This window comes from Cyprinus carpio, chromosome B4, assembly GCF_018340385.1.
Source record: "Cyprinus carpio isolate SPL01 chromosome B4, ASM1834038v1, whole genome shotgun sequence".
NCBI classification, from domain to species: domain Eukaryota; kingdom Metazoa; phylum Chordata; class Actinopteri; order Cypriniformes; family Cyprinidae; genus Cyprinus; species Cyprinus carpio.
The window spans coordinates 25980028-25997581 of NC_056600.1; the positions used below are offsets into that span (position 1 = coordinate 25980028).

Sequence of the window (17554 nt, forward strand, 5' to 3'; positions counted from 1 at the left end):
ATCCACACAAATTTTAGGTGTGCGTTACACTCCTGAATATTTAGTTTGAACTGTTCTGGAACAGTGTTGTAAATACAACTTAACCACTGATTTCTAGTTGTGTCCTCTTTTGGAAGGCCAAACAAAGTATTTTCGCTTTCACAACGAAACAGCGTCTCAACGACATGGCGCCGGGGACAACAGCGAGAATCAAAGTTACACCTTCTTTCTTTGCGTGAACATTTGGGCGGTGTTATGCAAATCTTCCCACATTGTGACGTAGACATGTGGCGGCGTGTTTAAACAAGGCGTTTTAGGAGGGCGTGGACAAGCCATAACTTTTATAAAGAATATCTCTTTGGGTTTGAGACTTTAGTCTTTGCAACTTCATCTATTCATTTTCTAATCTATGCATTGTAACACTCCAAACAGAAAGGAAAACTTGAAATCGCATCATATGACCCCTTTAATGTGCAACAACAGGGCAGTGTGCAGCGCTTTGCTTGCTTCCACTTTCGTTTCCATCAAAAATGAAATTTGGGCGCTACCCTGGCTAAAGTGTATAAGGCTTGAAAAATGGCATATCATAAATGATAGATGGTGGGCGGAAACAATTTTGTCAGTCCTCTTTTTTTGGAGATTGTCTCCTATAAATTGTCCACAGGCCATGTCATTGGCATAAGTGGGATTAACATTCAGCTCTTTCTTTTTCATCAGTATTATTTGTGATTTGAACTTTGTGAATGGGTGTTCATTTTTTGCTATGTTATAAGCTGTTAAATTTTATAATTATTATAAAATGTTTATTATATTATAATTTAATAAGTATAATTTCCTTGAGAGATGACTCTCTTCTAGCCGCTGAAAGAAGTAGGGAGAGGCTCTGTGTTTCGTGTGACACACCGTTCCCTACAGGTTTTAAAGGGACAGGTCACCCAAAAATGAAAATTCTGTCACTAAATACTCATCCTCATGTCATTCCAAACCCGTAAGACCTTCATTCATCTTCGGAACACAAATTAAGATATTTTTGATGAAATCTGAGAGCTCTCTGACTAGGGCTGGGCGATATATCGCATGCGATTTGTCACACGCATCTCGTCAGTAAAGCCGGTCCCCTGATTAGCAGTATATCCCCATCACCTGCTTTCAGATGGAGTGGCATTTAATAGACAGAGCCGTAGTTCACTGACAAGCTACACAGTATCATGTTCATTATAGAAGATGATTCATCTGCGATAATGAACGCGATATTGGATAGCTTGTCAGTGATCTATGGCTCTGTCTATTAAATGCCGCTCCATCTGAAATCAGGTGATGGAGATTTAGCGTAATCACGGAACCGGCTTTACTGACGAGATGCGTGTGATGATCGCGTTCGATATATTGCCCAGCCATATCTCTGATAACGGAAACGATAATGGTGGCGTTTTTGGAAAAACTTGCACTTTGAAACCTGTTTTCAAAAATATGTGTTTTCAGTCCCCAAAATGCTGTTGTCTTGTAAACGAATAGGCAAAACGCATAAAAAGTTTTTGGCTTAAAATGTTGTTGTGTAAATGGCCCCTAAGTTTGTTTTTCTGTTGATTTATCCTATTAAACTGCAGTTAACTTGTATGTGTCTTTTTTGCCTTAGAGCTGATGGTGTTGAAAGTGGAGAGTCAAGAACTGAATGAAGAGGAATAGAAAGGCCAGTATAAGAAACATCATTTTAGTTGCTCAAAGAGTGAAAAGACTTCCTCAGGGAAAAGAACTAAAACAAGAAGTTATTTCACCTGCTCTCAGTGTGGAAAGAGTTTCAGTCAACATCGATACCTTTAGGTCCACCTGAGAATTCACACTGGAGAGGAGCCTTACACATGCACCCAATGTAGAAAAAGTTTCACTCAAAAGGGAAGCCTTCAAATCCACATGAGAATACACACTGGAGAGAACCCTTTCATCTGCCAAGAGTGTGGAACGAGTTTCATTCGAAAACAAACCCTTAATAGCCACATGTGAATTCACACCGGAGAGAAGCCTTATGTATGCCCTCAATGTGGAAAAAGCTTTATACATAAAGTAACACTTAATGTCCACATTAGAATTCACACTGGAGAGAAGCCATTCTCATGTGCTCAGTGTGGAAAGAGTTTTAGAGGTAAAGTAAACCTTAATTGCCACATGAGGATTCACTCAGGAAGGAACTGTTTTATGTGTCATCAGTGTGGAAAGAGTTTCACAGACAAACATCTTCATCTCAGTAAATATCTTAAGAATCACGTAATAAGTCACATCGGGGAGAGGCCTTTTATGTGCAATCACTGTGGAAAGACTTGCACAAACAAAGGAAATCTTGAGGTTCACACGAGAGTTCACACTGGAGATGAGGCTTTCCCATGTTTTCAGTGTGAAAAGAGTTTTACATAGCAAACTCATTCTGGAAAGACATTGCAGTAGTATACATCCTGAAAGTCATGCGGATGTGAGATCTATGATTTCTTTGTGTGGAAAGGGTTTCACAATTATATATATATTTCATAAAAATAATTGTTCTTGTAACGCAAAAGGCAAATTAATGTTCCTTAAAACTGGTTCTCTTTGAAATACAAATCTTGTGTAATTCCATGTATCTGTAATCAGGTGCACATTTAAAACTGGAATATAATCTAATTTCAGCCACTCATGTTTCATTAACACATAATCCTTTCTGGAATACAATCCGTCTTCAAAATAATACGATTAATTATTCCAGTTGCTGTCAGCAGCATGCTTATATTTCCCACGAAGTCCTACCAGTACCAATTATACTAGAAAATATTATTACAAGCTTACCATTGTGAATTGGACTAAGGTAAGGAGATAGATTTGGAGATAGGTTTAACTCCTATTCACTGAGAATAAAAAATATATAATTCAGACAATACAGTGACATAATTTGGGGGAATCCCCAAGTACAACTATGTGTAAACGTTATTTGGTGTTTTTTTTCTTGGAAAAGCAGCTATATGTTTTTCTAGCATTCGAATAACTATGGATAAACCTAAAACGATAGAAGAAAGATTGGAGATGAATTTAATTTACAAATACTGTAAGGTAGGAAATGTGCATACTTTTGAATTGACACCTGCTATTGTGTTTCCGTCTTTGAGTGTGTCTTAAAAGCCAATGAGGAGGGGGGATCTTAATCTTAGCACTCAGCATACCCAAGTCACTGCTTGCCACTGGAGTAGGGTTAGTGCCTATAAGGAGTACTTCAGTCTTACTGCCATAAAGTTTAAGAAAATTGTCAGAGAACCATATGTTTATTTCATGAAGACAATAAGACAGATGAAGTCAATTAGCTATTAAAGAAATTAGTTTTCAACTGTTGCTTGAAAATAGTCAGGGATTCAGCATTCCTGATAGGGGTGGGAAGATCATTCCACCAGCCAGGACTGGTGAACGAGAATGTTCTGGAAAGTGATTTTGAGCCTCTCTGTTATGGCAACCAGGAGGTGTCGCTTACTAGCGGATCTCAGACTTCTGGAGGGGATGTAGATTCGTAGTAGTGAGTGGAAGTAGGCGGGTGCTGAGCCTTTGGCTGTTCTATATGCAAACATCAATGTCTTGAACTTGATGCGAGCCGCAACCGGTAGCCAGTGCAAGGAGATAAAGAGAGGAGTAACATGGGCTCTTTTGGGCTCTTTGAAGACCAGTCATGCCGCTGCATTCCGAATCATCTGTAGAGGTTTGATCGTGCTTGATGGAAGTCCAGCCAGAACATCATTGCAGTAGTCCAGCCTAGAAATGACAAGGGCCTGGACAAGAAGTTGTGTAGCATGCTCCGTTAGAAATGGCCTGATCTTTCTGATGTTGTGCAATGCAAACCTGCAAGATCGAGCAGTATTTGCAATGTGGTCTTTGTAGATCAGCTGGTCATCAAAGGTTACACCAAGATTTCTGACTGAAGTTGATAGTGTACTTGTAGAAGAACCTAGCTGGATGGAGAAATCATGCTGTAGAGTTGGAGTGGCAGGGAAGACAAGAAGCTCAGTCTTTGCCAGGCTGAGCTGTAGGTGATATTCTTTCATCCATGCCGAGATGTCCGCTAGGCAGCCTGAGATCTGTACAGCTACCATTGGATCATATGGTTGAAATGAGAGATAGAGCTGTGTGTTATCAGCATAGCAATGGTAGGAGAAGCCATGTGTCCATATGATGGGACCCAGTGATGTAGAATAACTGATCCCTGAGGAACCCCAGAGACCAGCTGATGTGCTTTGGATACCCAAGCCACCCTGAAAGACCCACCATAAAAAGATTAAAGATCCAAAACATACCAGTAAGATAGGATTCAAACCAGCGAAGTGGAATCCCTGTGATGCCCAGTGATGAGAGGGCAGACAGGAGGATCTGATGATTGACAGTGTCAAAAGCACCAGATGGAACCAGCAGAATAAGATGTCAGATGATTATCAAATGAGTTGGTATGGGATCAAGTAAACATGGAAGAGTTAGATTTGTAAATGAGATGGGAAAGTTCTAGTTCAGATGGCAAGGCAAAAAAAAGAAAGAAGAGTAAGAGGGCAATCAGTTGAGACACTGTATAATGAATTACAATATGGGTTAGCCAAGGAAGCTAGCTGCCGGTGGATAGCACTTATTTTGTCACTGAAAAAATACATAAATTCATCAGTGCAGTAGAGATGTGCAGAAAGGCTGTCAGGTGGTTTCAGAATACGATTTACAATGAAGAACAATGCTGTAGTATAACTATCTCCAGTATGTAAATAATCAGCATATTAACAAACAAAAATAAAATAAAAAAGTGAAAAAGAGTGAAATGTTGATTTTATCAGCTTAAAAAAACAAGTAAATAATATTGAATAACTAAAATAAGACAGTTTTAATATTCAAAACTAATGTTTGTTTATCTAGCAGCTTTTTTTAACTAATGATATAGTACCTGCTTATTTACATTATTAGTTTAGTTATCATTTATGCAATAAATACTTTCCTCAATTATATATATCTGCTCTTGAAGTTGAAGGGGGAAATTTTAATACACACACATAAATGTTTTTCCACCAAGATTTCAAATACGAATACCTTCGATATATGTTTTATTTGTGTTTCCAATCTGTGCACAATGTCTCTGCACCTGTGTGATTTTAGACAGCAGCGTGTGAAAATTACTTTTATTTTGGGTGACGATGTGACGTCATACGTCAGCGCCGCTCTCCTGCATCTGTTGTGATTCGGTTGGAAAAAGGTGGGTGTTTTTAAACATTTAAAGTGCTTAAATCGATACAGTCCATTAAAACAAATATATATTTTTTACCCGCTAAGTAAGTGAGTTAACTGTTATTGAATTTAACATTGTAATGCTTTATCTAACATTACAAAACGTTATTTTTATGAATAAAGCCTATTCGCACATGAGTAACAGAAAAGGTGCGTCCCATTTCGTTCCTAGTATCATAAATAAGTTTATCTTAAACGCGAATTCGGTCACTGGCAACCAATGATGGGAGTAACTGAGCTTTTCGGAACTCCGAGTCAATTGAACCGATTGCTTCGCTAAATGATTCACTGAACCGAAGCGCTCGAATCACCGCAGACTGACGGCACCTGTTGGTCAGAACAGTGTAAATGACAACACAAACATGAACACTAAATATATACAAATAGAAATCATAATCATATATAAAGTGCATGTATACTTTTTGTTCTTTTATTAATTTACATTTTTTTTGTGGCTAATTAGTCAATTTTGTCAATATGACTGACTGCTTATCAGTGTGTTGACTACTGAACTAGGGGGCTGATTGAGATGGACCCAGAGATTTAGTTTGGGTTTTATTTCTGTCCAATTTTATTTGCATCTTAAACATGATAATGTGTTCAAACACAGAAAACACCCTGATGAAGCAACTGAGATCCATGTGACACTATTATAAAGATGGCATTTATTAAGGAGGAGAGTGAAGACATGAGGATTGAAGAAGCATTCAAAGTCAAACACGAAGATACTGAGGAACAAACAGGTTGGTTTCCATTCTCAAAGCTGAATACTGATGTTTATTGAACTGTTGTGAGATGTTTTGTAATGTCATATGAGCACATGCCCAGCCAAATACTAGTGCTACCTTCATAAGCTCCTACTTCAAAGCTGGGCATTCATTATTACAACTTGTCACACATGAAGAAATACAGATAGAACCCAATCTCTACTTCTACATTGAAAACCAAAAATATAATTCATTGCTGTCACATAATTATGCAACAGTATCTAACAAAAATATTATTTTTGCATAAAGCAAACTGCAAAAGGTGAGTGATCAATGTTACGCTTGTTGTCTATAAGTAATATTTTGTTCATACTCAGAAGTGCTCACTATATCAGACCAGATCGTTTTAAGCACAATTGTATTTCCAGATGGACATCTGTGTGCCCTTTACTCCTGAAAGTACTAACTTTTAAAATGAATTTATGTATATATATACACATACATACATACATACATACATATATATGTAGTGTTTCCCCACAGCCTAACACTTTATCTGTGGTGGCACTCCCCCGCCCCCCATATATATATATATATATATATATATATATATATATATATATATATATATATATATATATAAAATAAAAAATTAAATCATAATTAATCGCATTATTGTCCGCGATTAATTGCAATTAATCGCATTGTTATGTACAAACTAATGCATTCAAAAGTAGTGTATTGTGCACTTTTTTTCATTTAAAAGTAGGCCTACTGCTATATGAACAAACGTGTAATAATAACTTGGTTTGCAAACACTTTGACCCCCAAAGCCTAGTTCGTTCATTTGGTTCATGGTTCATTTGACTAGTGTGATCGTTCCGTTTAGCAGTACCTAGCTCGGCTGGAAGAGGTGGGCAAGAGTGCGGTTCAGTTATATAAAGATCAGTGAGTGTGAGCGCTAACCACGCTGAAGTGCAGATCTGATACATGCTGCATGATTGCAAAAGTGGCAAAAGCGATAGAAGCAATATATTGTGAGAGGGACGTGTGTTACCGCGTCCCAAATTATAAACCACAACAAAACGATTCACTCCACTGTATTGAGCGAGAGAGTGCTTCTCTGCTGTCTTCACGTGTTATCGGAAACTTCCTATTTCCAACTTATAAAGTCATGATTTGTTGCATTATTTTCTGTTAAAAAAAAAAAAAAAAACAGTGGACAGTGGTTTGTGAATGTTGATGCTTAAGCCTAAATAATTTGATCGGGAGCATCCCCTCCTGTGACCCATGATTTGTCCGTATGTGTATTCAGAGCCAGTGAGCAATGACTCACAACGATTGTCTTTCCAACGATTGTCGGGGTTAATCAATAAATGCGTTAATGCGATAACGCGTTAACTTGCCCAGCGCTTATAAAAAACACAAATACAACAAAATATATATAACTTAAATTAAAGGGTAAGTTCACCCAAAGATGAAAATTAGCCCATGAATTACTCACCTTCAAGGCATCCTAGGTGTATATAACTTTCTTCTTTCAGACGAATCCAGTCAGAGTTATATTTAAAATTGTCTTTGATCTTCCAAGCTGTTCAATAGCAGTCAGTGTCTGTTACAGTGCATCAGTCTAAAAGTGAAGTAAAGCGCATCCATCCATAATAAAAAGAGCCTCACACAGCTGCGGGGTCACCTGTAGCGAATCGATGTGTTTTTGTAAGAAAAATAACCATATTTAAAACGCAATAATCAATTTAATCTAGCTTGTGCTTACTGTTGTAAACGGAGGCAGCTCCGGGCAGATGACGTCGGACGCTGGCATTGCGCATGCACCGCTCAGAAGTGACAAACCGGGAAACGCAGGGGAGAGATCAAAACATAACAAGAGTCACGAAAAAGAAGTACAAAACAAGGATGTTCGATGATTTTGATATAAGCCAAAAGGAGGTTGGTTTTCCTTTGCTAAAGTAAGGAAACTCTGCTTCCTTTGCTCCTGTAAACAGACGTTGGTTTTCATGAGACTCAACAGTGCATGCGCAACGCCGACATCTTACGTCATCCTCCTGGAGCTGCCTCTGTGTACAACTGTTGGCGCTAGCTACATTAAAGTGATTGTTACGTTTTTGAATATGAATATTTTTTCACCACAGGAGGCTTTTGTTTACCCCCCGGAGTCGTGTGAGGCACTTTTTACTATGGATGGATGTGCTTTATTTCACTTCTTTTGGACTGATGTACTGCAACACCTGCTGACTGCCATTAAACAGCTTGGAAGATCAAAGACAATTTTTAATATAACTCCGATTGGATTCATCTGAAAGAAGGAAGTCATATACGCCTAGGATGGCTTGAGGGTGAGTAAATAATGGACTAATTTTAATTTTTGGGTGAACTGTCCCTTTAAGAAAATAAACAAGGTAACTGTGTAGGGCAAGCAAGCCATACTGCAAAACCAACAGGGGCAAGTTTATGCAGGAAACACAGCTTTTCCAAATGTAAACATCTAAAGTGAATAAATAATACTATTTTTTTTTTTTTTTTTTCAAAATCTGTGTTGTATATTTTCTGGTAATCAAATGAACATGCAGAACATGAGGATTCATATTTAAAATAGTTTTTTACAGGTTAATATTCAAAGACACTAGTCTTTATCACGATTTGATTAAAGCGTACTTACGTGTTTTTTATTTAGTCATCAAAAATTAGACAAATTCCATGAAACTCAGTGTTATACATCAAATTCTGTTTTTATGAATGGATTCCATGATTCTTTCGGCTCTACAAAAAACTACTGAGAGGTTTGGAAATTTGAGACTGGAAAAGTATGGAATTTTGAAATGGAAAATGTGTAGGAACCCTGTATACATGTTGTTTTGATGCTTTGTGTTGGTTTAATGTTTATTGCTTTTTGACATTAAACTGTGTAATTATCTTTTTGTCATAGATCTGATGGTGTTGAAAGAGGAGACAAGAGACCAATGTTTCATAACTGGAGAAAAATCAAATAGCTGCTTACAGACTGGAAAGACTTCCTCACAAAAAAGAACTCAAAAGACAAAAACTAAAAGTTTCACCTGCCAACAATGTGGGAGAAGTTTCAACCGAAAAGGAAACCTTAATTACCACATGAGAATTCACACTGGAGAGAAGCCTTACACATGTCCTCAATGTGGGATAAGTTTTATTCAAGGAGTAATGCTTAAAAGGCACATTAGAACTCACACTGGAGAGAAGCCTTTCACCTGCAAACTGTGTGGAAAAAGTTTCATTCGAAAAGGATGCCTTAAAAGTCACATGAGAACTCATACTGGAGAGCAGCCTTACACATGCCCTCAGTGTGAAAGGAGTTTTGCACATAAACAGACTCTTAATGCCCACATTAGAATTCACAGTGGAGAGAAGCCTTACACCTGCCAACAGTGTGGAAAGAGTTTCTCTGAAAATGGAAACCTTAAAGTCCACATGAGGATTCACACTGGAGAGAAGCCTTTTACCTGCCAACAGTGTGGAAAGAGTTTCAATCAAAAAGGAAACTTTAAAGTCCACATGAAAATTCACAGTGTAGAAAAGCCTGAAAACTGTGTGGAAAGAGCTTCACAGCAGAACTAATCACTACAGTGCGTTCACACCGTCGCAGGCAAGAGCGTCAAAGTGGCTGGAAATCATTCATTTTCAATGTGAGCCGGTGTTATGGATCAACTGGGGATCGTGTTAACTGGGGATGTGCGCGTGCATGTGAGCTATTTTACGTCCCATTCCAACAGATTCGTCAAAAGCGACCGCAAAGCTGTAATGAAAAGACGTTGGTACATTCTTAATGTTATTAATAAATGTTGGTGCAATTCTTATGCTGTGTTGTTTCCTCAATACCTGTTTTAATGCATGTGACAGTTTAAGTGTCATTTTAATATGATTTCATGTGGTGATATGGACTTTAACACAATCTTTTTTGATTTATTTGGCTAGATATCATATAAACATTGACACTGGAGAGAAGCCATTCAGATGTGATCGGTATGAAATATGTTTCACACATAAAAATAACTATTTAAAGGGTTAGTTCAACCAAAAATGAAAATTCTGTCATTAATTACTCACCCTCATGTCATTCCAAACCTGTAAGACATTCGTTCATCTTTGGAACACAAGTTAAGATATTTCTGATGAAATCCATGAGCTTTCCGACTAGCTTTCTATGCTGTCACACTTACAGATACACCTGAAGAATCAAGCCCAGGGGCCTCAAACTTAATTCCTGGTGGCCCGGAGCCCCGCAGAGTTTAGATTCAGCCCTAATTAAATGCACCTTGTCCAACAAATCAAGTCATTCATCCTTATTTGGAAACTACATGGTATCCACTTGTTAACTGTGATGTCACGCATAACGTACAAGCCATTTCCGGGTCCAAACACAGATTCAGATCCCAACAGCTAACAGAACCTGTTTACGATAACTTCATTCTTTAATAAGGCACCACTGAGAGTTAAAAAGGGCCTGAATTCTTTCAACTCCAATAGAGTGATGAGTGTAGCTGTGTAGCTCACATCAGGTGATATACAGGTCCTTCTCAAAAAATTAGCATATTGTGAAAAAGTTCATTATTTTCCATAATGTAATGATAAAAATTAAACTTTCATATATTTTAGATTCATTGCACACCAACTGAAATATTTCAGGTCTTTTATTGTTTTAATACTGATGATTTTGGCATACAGCTCATGAAAACCCAAAATTCCTATCTCAAAAAATTAGCATATTTCATCTGACCAATAAAAGAAAAGTGTTTTTAATACAAAAAAAGTCAAACCTTCAAATAATTATGTTCAGTTATGCACTCAATACTTGGTCGGGAATCCATTTGCAGAAATGAATGCTTCAATGCGGCGTGGCATGGAGGCAATCAGCCTGTGGCACTGCTGAGGTGTTATGGAGGCCCAGGATGCTTCGATAGCGGCCTTAAGCTCATCCAGAGTGTTGGGTCTTGCGTCTCTCAACTTTCTCTTCACAATATCCCACAGATTCTCTATGGGGTTCAGGTCAGGAGAGTTGGCAGGCCAATTGAGCACAGTAAAATACCATGGTCAGTAAACCATTTACCAGTGGTTTTGGCACTGTGAGCAGGTGCCAGGTCGTGCTGAAAAAACGAAATCTTCATCTCCATAAAGCTTTTTCAGCAGATGGAAGCATGAAGTGCTCCAAAATCTCCTGATAGCTAGCTGCATTGACCCTGCCCTTGATAAAACACAGTGGACCAACACCAGGCAGCTGACATGGCACCCCAGACCATCACTGACTGTGGGTACTTGACACTGGACTTCAGGCATTTTGGCATTTCCTTCTCCCCAGTCTTCCTCCAGACTCTGGCACCTTGATTTCCGAATGACATGCAAAATTTGCTTTCATCCGAAAAAAGTACTTTGGACCACTGAGCAAAAGTCCAGTGCTGCTTCTCTGGTAGCCCAGGTCAGACGCTTCTGCCGCTGTTTCTGGTTCAAAAGCACACGCCTGTGCACGGTGGCTCTGGATGTTTCTACTCCAGACTCAGTCCACTGCTTCCGCAGGTCCCCCAAGGTCTGGAATCGGTCCTTCTCCACAATCTTCCTCAGGGTCCGGTCACCTCTTCTCGTTGTGCAGCGTTTTTTGCCACACTTTTTCCTTCCCACAGACTTCCCACTGAGGTGCCTTGATACAGCACTCTGGGAACAGCCTATTCGTTCAGAAATTTCTTTCTGTGTCTTACCCTCTCACTTGAGGGTGTCGATGGCCTTCTGGACAGCAGTCAGGTCGGCAGTCTTACCCATGATTGCGGTTTTGAGTAATGAACCAGGCTGGGAGTTTTTAAAAGCCTCAGGAATCTTTTTGCAGGTGTTTAGAGTTAATTAGTTGATTCAGATGATTAGGTTAATAGCACGTTTAGAGAACCTTTTCATGATATGCAAATTTTTTGAGATAGAAATTTGGGGTTTTCATGAGCTGTATGCCAAAATCATCAGTATTAAAACAATAAAAGACCTGAAATATTTCAGTTGGTGTGCAATGAATCTAAAATATATGAAAGTTTAATTTTTATCATTACATTATGGAAAATAATGAACTTTTTCACAATATGCAAATTTTTTGAGAAGGACCTGTAAATCTTCTTTTTCATGGATGCCTGAATTCTACCCTTGATTATGAGATTGAGGTGAGGTTGAAGTTAGCAGCAGTAACCAGCTTGCTAGTTGACACTTAAAGATAAAAGATGATTTGCCTTGTTCTTGCTAGCCTATTTAAAAAATAATAATAATAAAGAAATGTACACGAGCTTCTATAACTTTGGACGTACGCAAAGGTGAAGCATTAACTGTGTACCAGTCAGGGTTTTGGAGGGATAGTGAAGTTAGGCTATGTTAACGTTAGTTGACAGCCCTAGCTACAGAAGTACCGTAACGTACCATTGGGCTAATATAAACACATCTCAGGCAATGTTTTAGAAATGTTACACAGTAAAATCAACAGTGTCAATTTGACACTTAAAGTGTTCATTTTAACACTACTAAAGATCATATATGGTCCCAATCTGTCAAGAGTTAAAAGTACACTGTTTGTAGTGTTGAATTTACAGTGTTAAAATGGCACCTTATAGTGCTGAAAAATGACAGCGTGTAGATTGTTACACTTACTATTGTTATTAAAGTTTTACACTGGGGTTATTTAACACCTTTTGGTGTTTACTTTGTTCTGTGGTGTCAATGTACATTATCAAATCTAAAATCAAGAGTCTTCAGACAGATATAATAACTCATTTTTATTTAAAAACTGGGCAAAGTGGCTACTCTAAAACAACATTGAACAGTTCAGTCAAGTTAATGAGGGGTTGCACAGAAATACAAAATGGATAAAACAAACTCATGAACTTCACAGAGACATGAACAAGTGACAGCTAAATTTGGTACAACAAAAGAAATGATCAGACCCATAGGACATCTGCACATCAAAAGGTTTGTAATAAGTGAGTTCACTGACAGTAAACACTTTCAGAGATGTGCTGGGTCTGTGATCAATTCTGTAGGCAAATGATGTTCATCAAAACAAACCGTTTTGAGCTGCGATGTAACCAGTAACATGCATTCATTTCTGACAATAATATCCCTGATTTTATAGAACACTGGCAAATCAAGGTTTACCTGATTTGAAAAAAAATGGAGGTAGAATGATATTCAGTTCCATTATACTTCACCCACTTCACTGAGAGAACATTTGTTTCTGGAGGAATGTACAACTTTCATTCAAGTCACTGACACAGACATTCTTTCCTGGTCCAAGTACAATTCTGTCATGGTTAAAGGCTTCCCAGTTATATGCCATGAAATTCTGATATTTTTTGGCAAGCATCTTAGTTATTCATTTTGGTTGAGTCTTGAAGAAATTGTGTTTGGACTCGTATTGCATTGACCACGTGTGAACAATAGGCCCAATATTTCGTATACACCGAGGGTAGTGACACATTAAATGATGTTTAGGCAGCAGGTTCTTTCCTGGGAATAAGCACTTGAACAGCCTGTGATGCTCAGTAATTAAGTGTTTCAAATGAACACTAAGTCCTTCAGTTAAAATGGGAGAAAATACAATGTTCACTATTTATAGTAAAAGTAGCAGTAATTGTCAGTATTTATCGTCTTGGGGCACAATGTCACAAAATATTAGCGGCACATTTCAGAGTAGACACCAACACTGTATCAAATCATTGCTCTTGTCATCGAGTTTTACAGAAGGAGGCTGATTTCTCCTCTCCATGTACCCATAATTAAATGAATTTAATCTGCCATCCAACTCTTTCGCTGTCAAAAAATGAGCTTGAACGTATTTTAAAACAAGTTTTAATTCAAACTGAGCAACCCTCTCTAAAATATAATGCATTATGTCTACAGAAAAGTTGTCTGATATATTAAAGTACTGCAAAGTGTTTAACAAACAAGTACGTTTCACACCACAAACATGATGTAGTGTTGGGTCTGATTGTAGAGCTTCACAGTGTCATAAGTGTGTTTCTTTGGTGTGGAAAGTTACATTTGGCTCATCTTCACAGAATGCAGTTTGATAATCTTCCCTTTCAGCGAGACAGAACCTACAGTTATTCCGAGCTCTAAAAGATTCAACAAATCCAAAAAGGCCATGTAAACCAAGATTATCTCCCGTTACTTGGACAATGCTTCCACGCACCAAACCAGCAGGTCCTTGTATACCCTTGATTTCAAGGACTTTTATGTCATTGACAATAGGTTCCAATATTGCATCAAATCCATATGTTTTGATGTCTTGGGCATGGAAAAGTCAAGTCAAGTCACTTTATTGTCACATCACCACAGCACATGTGCCTTGGTGAGTAAAATTCTTGGGAGCGTGCACCAGAAATTGCAGAAACAGTTAACATATAACCATACAGACTTCAACAGGTGAAAATATGCAATATGCACATACATATAGTCAGTACACACAGTGTACTATTAGACATACTTACAGTTAGCACTATACATTACACGCATATGTACATACATACAGTTACCACTACACATACACCACACAGAATGTACACATTCTACATTATGTAGACATATATACGCATTAAAATATGCTAAGGTGCAACAGAGTGTACGCGGGCTGGATACAGAAATGTTATGGATGTGCATTGGATGGAATCCAGTGGTAGCAGGTAGATTATTGTGTTAAATAGTTCGGTGTTGAACTGTCAAAGTTAAAGTGCAGTGTGTGGCATACCATATTGTGGAGTATGCTGTAGGGTGTATTAGTTCAGACTGTTCATAAGTCTGACAGCCTGAGGGAAAAGCTATCCCTCAGTCGGCTAGTGCGGGATCGGATGCTGTGGAGACGTCTTCCTGAGGGCAGCAGAGAGAGCGCAGTCTGTGGGAAGGATGGCTGGAGTCACTGATGATCCTCTGGGATTTCCTTATACACCGCCTGGTGTAGATGTCCTGGAGGGAGGGAAGCTCACCTCCAACAATGTGGCTGGCAGTTCGCACGACCCTTTTCAGAGCTTTGCGGTTGCCAGCGGTGCTGTTTCCAAACCAGGGAGTGATGCAGCCCCCATCAGGATGCTCTCTATAGTGCAGGTGTAGAATGTTCTGAGGATGCTGGGGCTCATTCCAAACTTCCTCAGCCGTCTCAGGAAGAAGAGGCGTTGATGTGCCTTCTTCAGCACTGCATCAGTGTGTGTAGACCAGGTGAGATCCTCACTGATGTTAACACCGAGGAACTTGAAGCTGCTTACCCGCTCCACAGGTGTCTTGTCGATGGTGATGGGTGTGTGTTCTCTGCTCTGTCTCCTGAAATCCACCACCAGCTCCTTGGTCTTGTCGATGTTGAGTGAGAGGTGGTTGTCCTGACACCATTTAGTCAGGGTGCTCACCTCCTCTCTGTAGGCCGTCTCCTCATTGTCGGTGATCAGGCCTATCACTGTTGTGTCATCAGCGAATTTGACGATGACGTTGGAGCTGTGTGTGGCTGTACAGTCATGTGTGTACAGGGAGTACAGGAGCGGGCTGAGGACACAGCCCTGAGGAGCACCAGTGTTGAGGGTCAGCAGGGATGAAGTGTTGTTGCCCATTCTGACCACCTGGCTTCTGCCTGTTAGGAAGTCCAGGATCCAGCTGCACAGAGATCTGTTTAGTCCCAGAGTCTGGAGCTTCGCAACAAGTGTGGCAGGCACTATGGTGTTAAAATGCTGAGCTGTAGTCCACAAACAGCATTCTCACATAGGTGTTCTTATTTTCCAGGTGGGAGAGAGCAGTGTGTAGGGTGAAAGCAATAGCATCGTCTGTAGAATGGTTGCTACGATATGCAAATTGTAGTGGATCCAGTGAGGCAGGCAGCACAGAGCAGATGTAGTCTCTGACGAGTCTCTCAAAACACTTACTGAAGATGGGTGTGAGAGCAACAGGCCTCCAGTCATTCAAGCATGTGATTTTATTTTTCTTTGGTATGGGCACAATTTTTGATATTTTAAATAACAATAAAAAAACAGAGAGAGAGAGGGAGAGGTTGAAAATGTCTGTAAAAACACCGGCTAGCTGGAATGCGCATGCTCGGAGCACACGGCCTGGGATGCCATCAGGACCCGCTGCCTTGCGGATATTCACCCGTCGGAAGGATCGGGTTACATTCGCGACAGAGACGGAGAGTGCACTCACCTCTTCTGCAGCAGCTGCGGGAGCGCTTTCTGTGTGGGCGGTGTTGTGAGCCTCGAAACGAGCATAAAAGTTATTCAGCTCTTCCGGTAGAGAGGCGGCAATGTTCACAGTAGCTGGTTTGTTCCCTTTAAAGTCTGTGATTTTATTGATTCCCTGCCACATGCCTCTTGCATCGCTGGTGTTGAATTGTTCTTCAACTTTGTTTTTGTATTGTCTTTTTGCGGCTTTGATGGATTTCCTGAGATCGTAACTGGCTTGTTTGCGATCATCAGCGTTTCCGGATTTAAAAGCGGATGTCCGCGCTGACAAGGCTGCTCGAACATCGCTATTAATCCACGGTTTTTGGTTGGGGTAGATGTGGATTGTTTTTGTCGGCACTACATCTTCTACACACTGCCCGCGCAGCCCAGACAAAGGGCTCTGATGCGGTGTCTGTAAACAAAGCGCCGGCGTTCAAGAACTCAAAGTCCGGTTTGCGTTCCGCAACGTAGGAACCAATGTTCAGAAGCGTGTGTCTATCGTAGACAGTTATACAAACAACATCCAACACGTAGAACAACAAAAAAAACAAGTAAAACAGACGAAAAACTGCAAAGTTTACTCGGAGCTCGCAACACGGCCGCCATGCTCGGCGCCATCTTGGACATATAAAAGTGCACATAAATGTATGTTTGTTAAATTGTGGTGGGAAATTTCTCAAAGTAAAATATATACCGCCTAATTTGTGAATTCCCTTTTTAGAGCCCAAAGGATTGGCAGTTTCGAATTCATCATAATACAATTGAATCTGAAGTGCATTTTTTTCAGTCGAAAACAGGGGATGATTTTTTATGTACAGTCCATCTTCAATATCAGAGTAAATACCGTTTTATTAGGTAAACCTGACTTGAACCCGCATGTGGTGTTTGGGTGCTTTAAAATGTTCTGTAATGTTTGGATTATTGGAACATAGGCAAACTTGTCAGTCACTGCAACTTGCTCATAAGTTCCAGTAGTCCTGTTTTTTCTGTTGTCAAATCTGACCCCAATTACTTTCTCCACAGGCTGGACAATTACCAAATATGATTTTCGTTTAGATATGGAATTAAGCATGGTAAAAGGGTTTTCAATTTCATGAAATGACTGCTCAATTGAACTTTTAATGTCCATGTTTTCTGAAAATAAGCATTTTATAGCCATCTCTTTTACTTGATCCTGGATGTCTTGAACTACTTCCTTCATAGACATAACAAAAGTGTCAACAGTAGTCTGACTAACACCTGCAGCTTGCATTTGTGCTATTGCTGATGCACACAAATCAGTAGTGTTTTTGCTTGGAACTGCCAAAGAACTGTCCTTTGAACATGTAGCCACATCAGTGTTACTTGGTAGCCCAACTGCATTATGAACAACAGCATCATATTCAACACATAACA

The 17554-nt window shown here is 39.4% G+C and overlaps 1 protein-coding gene and 1 pseudogene across 1 annotated transcript; both read left to right on the forward strand.

The window, feature by feature from the left end:
- Positions 1-1338: 1338 nt before the first annotated feature.
- On the forward strand, positions 1339-3799 carry LOC122134463 (annotated as a pseudogene).
- Positions 3800-4283: 484 nt separating this feature from the next.
- On the forward strand, positions 4284-10278 carry LOC109090074 (gastrula zinc finger protein XlCGF49.1-like). Its single transcript, XM_042722487.1, has 3 exons — positions 4284-5212; positions 5855-5987; positions 8896-10278. Exons 2-3 carry the CDS (start codon positions 5903-5905, stop codon positions 9558-9560), a joined length of 750 nt encoding a protein of 249 aa, XP_042578421.1. The 5' UTR covers positions 4284-5212; positions 5855-5902; the 3' UTR covers positions 9561-10278.
- Positions 10279-17554: the final 7276 nt, after the last annotated feature.

Bases quoted from the DNA above. Each gene is read 5' to 3' on its own strand.
- LOC109090074 (XM_042722487.1), top strand. From the start codon at position 5,903: ATGGCATTTATTAAGGAGGAGAGTGAAGACATGAGGATTGAAGAAGCA. The intron at 5,988-8,895 runs GTTGGTTTCCAT...TTTTTGTCATAG, and splicing joins AGATACTGAGGAACAAACAG to ATCTGATGGTGTTGAAAGAG.